At 37.8% G+C, this 14,170-nt stretch overlaps 1 protein-coding gene and 1 long non-coding RNA gene across 13 annotated transcripts in view; one reads left to right on the forward strand and one right to left on the reverse strand.

Moving 5' to 3' along the window:
* Window positions 1-1,043: 1,043 nt before the first annotated feature.
* Window positions 1,044-2,420, reverse strand: LOC140599692 (uncharacterized). Its single transcript, XR_012002644.1, has 2 exons — window positions 2,259-2,420; window positions 1,044-1,529 (listed from the first exon to the last, which is right to left on the reverse strand). It is a non-coding gene; the product is annotated as an uncharacterized lncRNA (long non-coding RNA).
* POT1 (protection of telomeres 1) overlaps window positions 2,325-14,170 on the forward strand; it is an 80,240-nt gene continuing 68,394 nt past the window's right edge. Inside the window, exons 1-3 of one of the 12 annotated variants that reach the window (XM_026010764.2) lie at window positions 2,398-2,680; window positions 3,481-3,664; window positions 12,977-13,049. In XM_026010764.2, coding sequence (XP_025866549.1) covers window positions 3,542-3,664; window positions 12,977-13,049 — 196 coding nt within the window. In that variant the 5' untranslated portion in view covers window positions 2,398-2,680; window positions 3,481-3,541. Of the gene's footprint in view, window positions 3,008-3,480; window positions 3,665-12,976; window positions 13,050-14,170 lie in introns of all 12 variants that reach the window. The other 11 variants (XM_026010766.2, XM_026010767.2, XM_026010769.2 and 8 more) reach the window with 11 other exon arrangements.

Below are 14,170 nucleotides of genomic sequence, written 5' to 3' on the forward strand. Positions count from 1 at the left end.
CCATAAACTTTGGACTGGGCAAAACAGCAATTGTTCTAAGCAACTGCTTGAGAACAGATATCCTGATTACAAGACCTGAACTTTCCTGAAGATAGAATTAGTAGTCAATCAATGTATAACCTAGAATAACCTAACACCTACAGAAAACATTTTTCCCTTTTCAACTCATGTAATGGGCTCCCGTTCATTTCCTCATCAAAACCCTTGCTTTCACCCTACAAACTGGACACTTTTTGAGTTTCTACCTGGTTCTGTGCTCTGTGAATTGCAATTCTTTGATCCCCAAATAAAATACTTATTTGCCTCTCACTGTGGTTCTTATTTTCAAGTTAACAGTAGTTTTTGGATAAAAAATTTCTTCACTGCACTTTAAAAAATGGCGTCTTGTAATAGATAATACATTATTAGTCTTGGATTTTATTTTTTCAGTCTTGGAGCTTTTTATGCTGTTTTAATACAACACGTAGAAAAACAGTAATAATTGTTTTAATATATGACTTCAGGGCCTTATCTAGTTGATCCACTCTTTTTTCTCTGATTGAACTTAAGTTGTATCGGATAATCACATTCAATTTTCTTTGTTTATAGAACAACTAGTTACTAATGTGAGAGAAAGCAGTATCAGCTCTGGAGTCATAGGCATCCACCCAGCTCTGCCACTAAGTGGGAAATAGTGAGCGAGAAACAAGATTGGAAGTTACTTGGATGTACATGAAGCATTTAGGTTGTGGAGAAGCTGAGAAAAATCACAACCAAAAAAGCAGTTACAATATCTTCATCAGAATAGAATATGGACATTTACAGCCTAACTAGAGGAGGAGAAAAACTTTAAAAGATTCCGTTGATATAGGAAAAGAATCAAACTAAACACGTGGCAACAAAATGAAAATGCGTTTTAGAAAAATGAATAAGAAATAGTAAAGAGAGTGAAGAGTGCCCTTTTGGCTTAGCAACAAAGAGGTCTTCAGTGATCTTGGTAAAGGCAGTTTCAGTGTAATAATGGTGTGGGGATGGCGCCAAGATGGAGAGGTGGAAGCCAAAGGTGAGCAAAGAGGAACATACTCTCCTGAGCATTTATTCATTCAACAAATACACAGCTCCTACTAGCTCCTACGATATGCCTGCCACCGCGCAGGCTCTAAGCGTTTAGCAGTAAACAGTTCTTCCTGCCCTTAATAAGCTTAGGCTGTGGAAGAAACATTTAAATACCAATGGGAAAGTATAAAGAGAAGCTGAAAATATGGTGAGAGAAGATACATAAGTAATGATAGGTGGGGAAATGAAAGTGGCCAGAATCCAGAGCCAACGTGGACTTCACTTAGGGAGAAGGCACAGTATTTCTGAGTCGGGCGAGGCCAGGGTAAAGAACGAGAGGATCTAGGCCCTCCTTGGGATTGTTTCCTTGAAGTGGGCAGCTCAGCTCAGCTCAGCTCAGCTCAGCTCAGCTCGCCTCTGGTCCCCGCTGGTTTGTGCATGGCCTGGGAATTCAGAGGTGTGAGGGGAAAGAGAAGGCGGTAACAGAATGCTTCCTGCGGAAAAAAAAAAAAAAAAAAGTAGTTACTTCAAACATAGCCATTTCCTCCTGCAAATAAGTATCCACAGCAGATATTTTAGTCCAAATTAGCCTTGGAAATCTTTATGTAATTATTACATCCTGTCTTTGCATTGAGGTGGTTTCACCTTCATCAAATGACCAGAAATAGCAATTTTGCATTTGGCTGATTAGTGTGATGTTTCTTATGTACTTTATTAATAAAGTGCTGTGATTCAGTTTTCTTTCTAACAAATCATTAATACAAGTTATTACTGAGTTGTACTATTGTAGCAGTTTTATTTTGTGTGCTTGATATAGAGGCATTTAAATAATGCAGTTGTTTGCTAATTTCATACTTTTCTCCTGATTATGCAGTCTACTAACTGTATTTTCCTATTTTTGTTTTTTTTTTAATTTTTGTTCCTACTTATATTAGTGAAATATTTTTCAGTTTTAATCCTTTTATTGCAATAATTCCTTTTAGCTGAAGTGAACATGTTAGTATTCAGTAGGGTTAAAACTAGGAGATACCTTTTACTTATTTCTCATGAGCCAAAGATTCATTTACTAATACGTCTTATTAATTACACCCCGGAGCCATAGCCCTGTAGACCAACGAGGCTAAGCCAACCTATCTAAAAATAGCATTACTCAAGGATGGAATTATTTGTTTGTAAAATCTTCGTTGGGGTGATTGCTTCTGAGGTAGAAAACCCGGAGTTACCGGAAGTGCCCTGCCCACAGGCGCTCCTAATCTCAAATTCCGCCGCGGTTTTCAAAAAGGCTTTTTACTGGCTGCAGGATTTATGAATCTCCCAGCGGACTGTCCCAGCTTCCCGGCCCGCGTCTACAGCCGGGACCGCGGGAGATTGACAGGAGGCGGGGCTAAGGGGAGCAGCGCAGCTCCCGAGCGGCGGCTGTACCACGGCCGGGTCCTGCTCCTGGCCCGCACCGTCTCCGTACAGCGTGGAATTTCCAGGTTCCCTTGGGCCTGGCAATCAGCACGCAGTTCGCCCTCCGCGGGCCCGGGAGCGGTAAATTTAGCCCTGGAGACCGTGTACGCATGCGCGGGGCCTGGGCCGCCAGCGTGCGTGTGACGTCACGGGCGCGCCCTTCCAAACTTCCTTGTTTTTCTTTAGAGCGGGGGTAAGTGAATCTCTAAGTCGGTTTGGAGTTTGTTGCAGGGGTGCAAAGGGATTCGGGTTGTGAACAGGTATGATAAGGAGACTGGTTTAGCTTAGATCAAAATGTGTAGTAATTGCAGAAAGACCTTGTCTTTAGCGTGAGCCTCCCGTGTTCAGTGTCTTGCTTGGTGCTTTGGGAGCAGCTGACTTGAGTTAGTCCAAGTCTCGCCCTCGTGGAGCTCAGCTGTCTTGCGGAAGGGTGGTGCGCACACATTAAATTTTAATTTCGACACTAGTGCGTGTCCCGCCCAAAAGGTTTGAGAAGTAAGACTGAACCTGCAAAGCACAGGTTAGTATCAGTTCGGCAGTCCTTTCGGTTGTACAGAGGCTGGAGGGAGGAGGCCACGGGTATATTTTGGAGTCATAAGCCTCTGGTGCCCAATTTGAGCCCACAATATTACGACTGCCAAAGAGATTAAAAAAGAAAACCTATACGTTTCTGTCCCCCTTCCCTTCCCCAGTAACTTGTACACTTTAAAGCACGGTTTTGGTAAAAAGACATTGTTAGTGTAGTTTTCACAGACTCTGAAACTGGCGTTTAGAGGGACTTCTTTAAAAAGAAACTAAATAGGAAAGGCCTGAGTTTCGATGTCTTAGGGGAAATACGTGTATTGATCCTTATAATAAAATTGTAGAATAATCCACTCCACCTCAACGGGGATTACTAATGAATTTAAAGGAAAGGAAAAGCAAAACGAAGTCAAAAAAAGCTTAAAATTATTGACTACACTTTGGGTAAAACACTGGTCTTTGTGTTTTCAGCAGCAGGCCGTCAACTTCCTAATTGAATTTGCCTTCGACAATATTTTGAAGCAGATCTGATATGCCACTTGAATTAATAAAAGAAGTGAATGGAGTACCTGAGGTTGAGCTGCTAGGTGAATTAAACAAAGTAGATTTCAAGTCTCTACAACCAGGTTGTGATTATAGCAAGAAATACATCCAGGTAAGAATTTTCATAACTCCGAATGCTTTTTTTCCTTCCAAAAGAAATGTTCATTTTTTAGGTTGAGCTTATTTGTAGGAGTTGTTTTAGGTATAGTTTTACATGTGTCATAATGTTTGTGACTATTTTTTTAAGATTTTTTATTTATTTTTTTCATGAGACAGAGAGAGAGAGAGAGAGGCAGAGGGAGAAGCAGGCTCCATGTAGGGAGCCTGGCGTGGGACTCGATCCCAGGTCTCCAGGATCAGGCCCTGGGCTGAAGGTGGCACTAAACCGCTGAGCCACCCGGGCTGCCCTGTTTGTGATTATTTTGATGCTGTTATTCTTATTTAGCATTCATTTAGCAAACATTGGATTCTTTGTGATACACTGTAGTAAGTTTTAAGGGTACAAAGATAATACGGTCCTTGAGCTAAAGGGGACTGAATTCTTTTAGGTGGACAGGTTACCTTCTCTAATTATAATTAATGAATTGGTTTTAGAATTGTGGTATGTGAACACTTTGGTTCTGACTAGTTAGGAAAGTGGAGAGAACCTTTGGGACTAGTTAGGTCAGGAAAGTGGAGCTGGAACTTAAAAGATAACTAAGATTATACCTTCCAATTTGGGTATAAGCAATCCTCATGTGCATGTTGAAGAATTTGGATGTTATCCTAAACACTACGGGAGACCCTTCATAGATTTTAAGCAGGATGAAGACATGATTCACTCTGTGTTCAAATTACTCTGCCTTCTGGGTGAAGAATATATCAGAAAGGGCAAGATTAGAGGAAGTATGTTTAATTAGGTAAAAGATAGTTGCAGTAATCTTAGTTTAGAGGTGATGCTGGTCTGAACCAGAGTCAAGAGGAGATGATGGGAAGGAGACAGACAAAATAGTAATGTAATAATAATAACAAAAGTTAACATTGAGCTCTTTCTATGAGTTAGGTAGTATTTTAAGTGCTTTGCATATATCAACTCATTTAATCATCACAAAACCCTATAACTTGGGTCCTGTTGTTCTTTGACTGTGAGGATACTGCATTTCCAAAAGGTTAAGTGGCCTGAGATACAGTTAATAAGTAGTTGACCTGGTGTTAGAATCTAGACATTCTGCTTGGAACTGATAGAATATAAGAAGCAGCAGGTCTTGGAAAACAATTAGATTAAAGAGGTAAAGAGTTCAGGAAATTTACATGTTTTTAAGTCCTAACAACCCTGGGAAGATAATAAGCATGTGTTTAGGAAGAAAGACGATGAGTTCTGTTTATCTTACAGAGGTTTTTGAAGGGATCCAGGTGCCATTGTCCCATAGGCAAATAGATTTGGGGTTCTGGAAGTCAAAAGAGTTCCTACTCAGGGACATTTGGGCCAAAGAATAAAATGAGATTTGTTGAAGGATGTCAAGAAGATAGCATGAATAAGAGATAGATGATCCAGAGGTGTAGGAGAAAAAACAGGAGAGAGTGGTGTCTTTAGTATATTTAGTAAGGTAAGTTTCAAGGAGTAGTATCAGTAACTCTTACATAAGTTGCTCTTTGGGAAGCACTCTCCTAAGTGCTTTACATATGTTCCCTCTTGTACTTGTAGTGGCTGAGCTGTTATTTGAATTTTCATTGGCTTGGCTCTTAACCAAAGCATTATGTTGCTGCTAGATACCCAGTCTAAGGTATGAAAAATTATCTGTTAGATTTAATAACCAAGAAAGTATTGGTCACTTGGAAAGACTAGGGTTGCTAGGTCGACTTTTTTAGTGGTTTGAGGATTGAATGTTGGGTGAGAAAAAATGTTTTTCAAGGAGTATGTTGTGGCATTTTGATATTTTGATTATGGAAGTCATAGTCCTGAAATAGGAGTAGAAGGTTTTTAATTTTAGCCTAGTCAGTTTTGCATTTGGTTAACAGTGACTGACTTTTATACTACCTAAAATCAATTTCACAACTACTGCACTAAAGTGAAATAAATTCAGTTTTTTTAAAATTTAATCTGCATTTCCTTTCTTCTACTCACTCTGTCCCCCTTTCCCCAGTACACTTAAACTCAAAATCACAGCCATGGTCGCAAACTTTCTTCAGTAGCAGTTTAGCATCCTGAAATGGAATGGAAGCCCTGGAGACAGGCTGGCTGGATTGAAGCACAGATCCACCATTTACTAGCTATGTGATTGGGGAAGTGATTTTACCTGTCTATGCCTTATTTTTTTCATTTATAAGCTAGGAATTATAATAGAACCTACTTCATAAAAATGCAATGAAGATTAAATGTAAAGCGCTTACTTAATGAATTTTAAGCCTTCAGTAAATGCTGGTTATTGTGGTAAAGATATTGCTATCATTAACAACATGTTTTTGGACAAGGAATTTACCTAGTGTCATAGGTTTCGGTGAAAATAATGTACCATAATCTCATTGACTAAAGATAGAGTTATTTTGCAGTTAGTGAAACTCAAGCTTCAAAAACTTTACTTGACCAAGCCTAAGACCATGTTCGGAGTTTTAGAAATGAATTTACATTTTCATATTTGTAAAATTTACACAAGTGGGATGTTTTAACCTAACATGGTTAAAGATTGCTGTCTCTTTCCATTTTGACATCCCCCCTCCATCACATTTCCTGTCTCATCAAGTGGCATTGGAGTGGCTGAGAACTTTTTTGCAATATGTAGTTAAGGGGTAGTTGACTTGTACAATAGGTTTAGTGGGATATATTTGTGTGATTTGCAGTTACTGCCATTTATAGCTGGGATATACCAGTTCTGTAGAAGTGTTTGCAGGGACATTCCAACTCACTGGGTAGCATGGAAGAAAAGTATGGAGTCAAAAGTTGTACCAGGGCATGAATATATACTGTCAACACCGAGCATGGGGTATATATACTTAGTGGATGAAAATAGGTACTAAAACTAGAAATCTGAAGCTACTTCAAGGACAATTGTTAGAAATCTTGTATCTTATTTTTTTTTTATAATTTATTTTTTATTTTTTATTTTTTATTTATGATAGTCACACAGAGAGAGAGAGAGAGAGTCAGAGACATAGGCAGAGGGAGAAGCAGGCTCCATGCACCGGGAGCCCGACGTGGGACTTGATCCCAGGTCTCCAGGATCGCGCCCTGGGCCAAAGGCAGGCGCCACCCAGGGATCCCAGAAATCTTGTATCTTATATATAAGAAAGAAACTTAATAGAAATTTTTCAAACTTGACCACAGTCCTAAAAATTTACATGAGGCTATTAATAATGAGTGGCGAAGGTAAATACAATTGCTGTAAACTATCAATAACAAAAGTAATTGTGATTTTTAAAAATATTCCATTTTATAAAAAAAGAATACATTTGTTGTAAAGGAATGAAGAGAAGGGATGCATTTAAATGTAAGATTAAAGAATTAACAACATTGGGGAGAGTTAATATTAGGGATATGTCTAAATATGTTATTGTTACTGATTTGTGATTTCTGCAAGATTGCAGTTTTTTTGAGATTTATTAGGACTTAATAGGTCACCATGTGGTTTCCTTTCCTGAACCTTCCATGTGTACTTGACAGAAATGTATTTTTAGTAATTGTCAGATCTGGCGGTCTGTCAATGTTAATTGTTTAAACTTGTATGATTGTGTTTTCAGGTCTTCTGTGTTCGTACTGATTTTATTTCTCCTTGTTCTATCAATTACTGGACTGGACTGTCCTGTGCCTGTGTATGACTTTTCTTTGAATTTTTCCTTATGTATATTACTGAGCTTCTTGTATCTGTGAGTCAGTGTTTTTCATCAAATTAAGGAAATTATTGGATGTGTTTCTTGGAATTTTTTTCTACCACATGATTATTCTTTTCTCCTTTCAGGATATCAGTTACATGTATATTTGTATGTTAAGCTTTTTGATATTGTCCCATAGGTCTCTGAGGTATTGTTCCATTTTCTTCTATTTTATTTTGGTTTTTGGCTGAGTGAAATTTTCCAATTAATTTCTATTGATCTGCCTTCAAGTTCATTTAATGTTTTTTCTGTCATATCCAATATTCTGTTATAGATAGTGAAATTTTCATTTTAGTTGTTGTACCTAAGTTAGGGACTAAGGAGAGAATGTAACAGGAGGGAGGTGGGGGCTTTATTAGTGAAATGGGTCTGATAGTGAAAGAGAATATTGCTACATTTCAGTTTTTCTTTTCTTTTCTTTTTTAAGTAATTTATTTTTTCATTCATGAGAAACGCAGAGAGAGAGAGAGGGAGAGGCAGAGAGACAGGCATAGGGAGAAGCAGGCTCCACGCAGGGAGCCTGATGTGGGACTCAATTCTAGGAAGGACTCCAGAATCACTCTCTGAGCCAAAGGCAGGCACTAAACCACTGAGCCATGCAGGAATCCCCTAGTTTTACTTTTCTAATCAATATTCTTCATTTAGACATTTGTTACATATTTTATTCTTCTGTTTATTCTCCATTTCCCTGGTGTTTTCTTTTATATGAAATACAGTTTTAGGGATTACAGTTGATTTTCTACCTCATTGCATTTAAAGTCTTATCAGCTACTTCTTAGCATTGTCAAAGTTATTTTGCATTTGGCTGATTAGTGTGATGTTTCTTATGTACTTTATTAATAAAGTGCTGTGATTCAGTTTTCTTTCTAACAAATCATTAATACAGGTTATTACTGAGTTGTACTATTGTAGCAGTTTTATTTTGTGTGCTTGATATAGAGGCATTTAAATAATGCAGTTGTTTGCTAATTTCATACTTTTCTCCTGATTATGCAGTCTACTAACTGTATTTTCCTATTTTTGTTTTTTTTTTAATTTTTGTTCCTACTTATATTAGTGAAATATTTTTCAGTTTTAATCCTTTTATTGCAATAATTCCTTTTAGCTGTAAGTGAACATGTTAGTATTCAGTAGGGTTAAAACTAGGAGATACCTTTTACTTATTTCTCATGATTATCACATTTTCATGAACAATCCTCATTTTTTTTAAAAAAAAATGTTATGTCAAAGTATATGATTTCTGTCCTTCATGTATCTGAGTCTCTTATTTTACAGATCTCAATTTGAATTACATATCCTTTTTTAACCTGCAGATACCTCTTATTTGTGTTTCTTGAATTTTGTTAAATGCATTTTACTGCTTAATTCACTGTTTTTAGTGTACAATTCTGTAAGATGTGGCATATGTATAAGAACATATAACCACAAACATAATTAGGCTGTAGAACAGCCCATGGCCCCCCACCCCCCAAATGTTATAGTCAGCTGCTTCTCCAATTCCAACCTCTGGCAAACACTTTTTTTTTTTTTAAGATTTTCTTTATTTATTCATGAGAGACACACAGAGAGAGAGAGAGAGAGAGAGAGAGAAGCAGGAAGGCAGAGACGCAGGCAGAGGGAGAAGCAGGCTCCATGCAGGGAGCCTGACGTGGGACTCGATCCCGGGTCTCCAGTATCACACCCTGGGCTGAAGGCAGGTGCTAAACTGCTGAGCCACCCGGGCTCTGGCAAACACTTTTTACCAATTTTCTGACCGTATGCTTTTGCCTTGTAAGAACACCATGTGAGTGGAATCCTACACTATGAAGCCTTTTGAGTCTGGCTTCTTTCACTTAGTATGATGCATTTGAGATTCTTCCAGGTTGTTATGTTGGTCAGTACTATTCCTTTTTATTGGTGACTAGAATTCCATCACAGTCCATTTCTTCATTCCTCAGTGTATCAGCATTTGGATTTTTCCCAGTTTTTTATAATGATGAATAAAGAAGCTATAAACTTTAATGTACAAATTTTTTATGTAAACATAAGTATTTATTTGGGTAAATGTCAAGTGGTCAAATAGTTCTCAAGCAACAGTGTATAATCCAACCTCTAGGTTGGGGTGCTGCAGTTCAGTAGATTTGGTTGGTCAGAAGGAGCCAAAAAGTTTAGGTTCATACTGTGCACAAAAGCATTTGTATCCCATCTGAGAGGCACTGACTTTAGAAAAACTCCACTCTTAGAGTGGAGGTGATACATTTTTAATATCTAATATTAATTCAGTTTTATCCTGAAAGCTAACATGAAGTTTCTGGAGTATAGGCCAACTATTATTTTTACTGTCAGCAATGACTACATCAGTTTTCTATCCCCCATCTCCTCCTTCAAGGCAATACAGTGAGGATCAAAAGTCTTCCCATGTGTGTAGGGGGGATTTCTTGCACTATAGAAAAGGAACCTTGAAATTATGAATCTGGGAGTTTATATAAGATACCTCTCCAGTTTCACCCTCCCCTCCTGAGAGATGGAGAGAAGCCTCATCTCCTGAATGTAAATACGTCATTTACAGTGTAAAGGAATGTCTCTAGTTCTCCTCCATCTGAGAGAGCATGTCTCTGGGGGCCTAAATTCCCCTGGAAGTCTCTCACTGTTAGTCATCCTTAAACTTCCAAAGCTTATTCTTTAGTTTAGCTTCCATTTTTCTTTGCTTGCTTCAGCTACAGACCAGAACAAAATCTATACTACCTTTCTAATAGAATAACTCTATTGTGAGTAAAACTGCCTACTTAGTGTATACCTGAGGGCCACATAATCAACTCAGGGTGTTTCCTTAAACACTTGAGTATTTCTTTTAACTATCCCTAAGAGCAAATCACAGGTTTTTTGGTTAATTTCTGCTTTTCACACAGGAAGCACACATGCTAAAGGCATACATACTCCCTTTGGAAACAGTTTACAGTTGTTGAGGACCCTCAAGAAAGGATATAGATGAGTCAGGCAGCACAGATTGATGGTCTGCCAGCCGTAAGGCCCCTGGTTCAGTCCTAGTACTTCAGTTTAGTCCTTGTTTTCAGGGAGACCACTTGAGGGCAGTCAGTTAAATCTGGCCTTGGCCATTTCATTTACTCTGTAAATTGTGGAAACATTTGAAAGTATCTTACATGGAAGGTACAGGAGCTGGGCTATGCCCTGCTTGGCTCATGGTTAGAGCCATCTGGTTGGGGGTGGGTGTGGTGCAGTTAGTTAACTTTCAGAGCCCCTTGTAGTTTATGAGAGCAGCTCTAGTGCCTTTCCTTTGGAGTGAGGGGTGGGGAGGGCTTCTGGAATAGTTATAAAAGACAAATATTAAAATCCCTTCCTTCCCCTGTACTTCCTGATGTTTAAGGAGTTCCTTTCCCTGGTTTAGGGACTTCTCCCCAGGTTCTAGGCATCTTTCCCTAGATGCCAGAGTTTTTGACTCTCTGTTATTAAAATCTGTGTGTCCCATTCCAGAAACCATAATGTCACATTTTCCCATCATTCTAGACTCTCCTTTGAGCTTTCATCCAGTTGGATCAAGTGCAGGAGTAACAAAAGCACCTGTTTGATTGTACCTGGAAATGTGTGGGTCTTTCTGGTAGGCATTTAGTCTGGTATATTGAGTTAATCTAGTTAGAAGTTGAGATTTGGGATTTGTTGTTGTTGTTCTGGTTACTTCAGTGCACTATAAGCTTTAAATCCTTTAGAGTTACATTGTATTTAGAATGTAGGCTGGCTGGTTGGCCAGAGGGCTTTTTCTCATTGCCTATAGTTTTAGGTCTTTGTGCTTACCTTCAGTTCAAGTTTCTCTCCTAGCTCTTAGGGGACACCTGAGTGGCTCGGCGGTTGAGCGCCTGCCTTTGGCCCAGGGCCTGATTCCAGGGTTTCTGGATTGAGTCCCACATCCAGCTCTTGGCATGGAGCCTGCTTATGTCCCTACCTCTCTTTGTGTCTCTAGTGAATAAGTTTCTCTCCCAGCTCTTGATCCTCTGTCCTAGCAGTAGGTCATATTAATTTCTACTGGACACTCATTAGTCTTTTGGTAAGTGGATGTTCTTTGTTCGGGCTTAGCCTCAGTCTTGTCAGACTGGGTGGCCTGGGTCTTGTGGGTGAGGTCTTCCCCATGATTCTGTCTTGTCACTAGCTGTCCTTCTGGCCCTCATCCCTGTATACCTATTTCCCCTTATCCCTTGAAAAGCTGGAGAACATTTTTTTTTTCTGCAGTGGGTTTTCACCAAAGCTCTAATGAGATTCATCGGTTTGTTGCCCTTCTCCCAGCAGTTTAAGGACTTTGTATTGAAAGAAAGATGGGGAAGGTCTAGGCAGGGTTTTCTACAGTAACTGCTACTACCTTTGCCCTCACTCCTGGCCTGAACTTTGTCAGCTTTTTGGAGAAGAGCTTGTAAGTAGGTGTGAATTCCATTTGTGTTTGCAGTTCCCACAAGTTCCATGTCTTCTAGCCTACAGTTGGCCTTTAGTAACTCATTAAAAATGTTAGATGAATTTTCTGACAGATGTCAGGCAGCATTTGCCATTTACATTAGGTAAGCAAGTACTTACTGCCCATCTCTCTATAAAAGATCTTCCTTTTCTTTATATTTCTGAGAGACCTCATCTCACTGTTGTCCCTCTCTTACTGGAGGTGCTTCTCTTTTCCTAGATTTCTGGTTAGTTGGTTATCTTCTGACTTCAATTCTCTGGAAGGTCAAAAAGAAAAAGAAAAGGTTGAAATGTGTACATTGACCAACCTTTTGTTATTCTTTCCAGCTTTCTACCTCCTAAGCAAAACTATTTACTTTTGATGGAATCATGCACGACTGATAGCCTTATTTTAATTTTTTTGATTCCTATCTTAAAAGTAAAATTGGTATATAAACATAGCTTTTTGTTATTGTTGGCTATATCAAAGTCTGGAATATTAGTGTGGAAGATGTATATTACAGATCCATATTTAAATTTTATTAAGTACATTTTATTTCTGTGTGGAGTTTTCAAAGAGACCTATAATGTACTTATTCATAGGATTATTAAATTTTAGCACCAGCAAAAATTATAGAAACTACCTAGATTAAATACTTCATTCTTATCTGAGAGACTCTGATTAAATAGCTTTTTTAAGTTGATAGAGCCTGGTTAGTTACAGAAGAATGAGGACAAGACTTTATGTATGCTGTAGTTCATTTCTTTGTCTTCACTGCCCTTATTTATGAGATTACCACTTTGTGTTTTTTAATTATTCTTTAAATTAGCATTTGTTTCTTCTAGGAGCAAATTCTTCATTTTTCTTTAGTGGAGAACTTTATAGGTTAAAATGAAACTGAAGTTGAGCCAGCTCATCTTATTTGTAAAATGAGGAATTGGATAATATTTAATGATTGTTTAAAAATTAAATTATGAATTTATATAATTAGTCTTCTGAAATTTCTTCAGTAAAATTACTTTCGTGTCTTAAATATGGTGACTTGAACACAGTACTAATCAAAGTTTATTGCTTTTAAAATAGTTATTCCAATTTTAACTTATCTCTTGGTGTTGTGAGCTCTTTTGGGTTTTCTGTATAACCATATTTCTCTCATTTTAGGGAAAACTTTCACTTATTTCTTCTTTAACTTATGGTGGCAACAGAACAGCTGTTTTGAAGATTGCACTACAAGGTATACAATATAATAAGACCATTTCTGCTTCACCTTTTGCTTATAATCTACAGATGGATAACTTAATATGTATATGTACCCATAATACAAAAATGATTTCTGGTGGGTAATACACACACCATAGTATAAAAAACTACAGAATGAAATAAATTTTTTTTACTAAATTTTCCCACACCATCTATGCTTTTTCCCCCTCACTCATTTTTTTTATTTTACTTCAGATTCCTTTAATATTACATCTAGACTCTCATAATAGGTAACTGATCCCCCTATTTCTAGTTACACTAGTGTGACCTAAACAGCTTAGCAAACTTAACTTTATTAAAGCATTCCTTTCAGCATGTTATTTGTTACCTGGGTATAGTGATATAAGATTATTCCTTCTTCCTAGTAACCCTCAAATAATCCTGGTAAGCTAGGAAGAGCTACCATGATGTATTTGAGGACCAAAATAGATCTTATCTGAAGCTTGAAATTGGATTGAAGAATGGCCTGCAGCAGTGAATGGGAAATAGACTTTGAATACAACATTCTGTAACTACTGAAAACCGGTTACATATTAGACACCATTAGGTATGAGAGATATAGCAGTGACCAAAACAAAGCCCCTGACTTCATGAAGTTTACATTTTAGGGGGGTAAATAAATTCAGTAAGTAATTATGTAAGTAACATAGGTAGAAATGTGATCTGAAGAAAAATAAAGCATGATAAGGTAGTAGTAGGCCTGACGAATCATCCTTTTGATATATTGTTAGGTTTGATTTACAAATACTTGATTAAAGATTCTTACATCTAAGATTTATGAAGAACGTTGTTCCCATCTTTCTTTTTTTGTAATGATTTTGGGTGATTTTGGTATCTGTAATGCTGTCCTCCTGAAAAGAGGTGTTAAGTGCCTCCTTCTCTTCTATTTTCTGGAAAAGTTTATCTACAGTTGCTTTTATTTCTTCCTGAAATGTTTGTAGAATTCATCAGTGAAGCCAACTGTGCCTGGAAATTTCTTTATGGGAAAATTCCAAAGTTTCAAACCCTAAGTTCAATGTCTTCATTTGTTATATAGCTTTTCTTTTTTATCTCTTTCCTTGAGTAAGCTTCAGTTTGTGTTTCCAAAGGAATTTA

Source organism: Vulpes vulpes, chromosome 7 (assembly GCF_048418805.1).
Source record: "Vulpes vulpes isolate BD-2025 chromosome 7, VulVul3, whole genome shotgun sequence".
Classification (NCBI taxonomy): Eukaryota; Metazoa; Chordata; class Mammalia; order Carnivora; family Canidae; genus Vulpes; species Vulpes vulpes.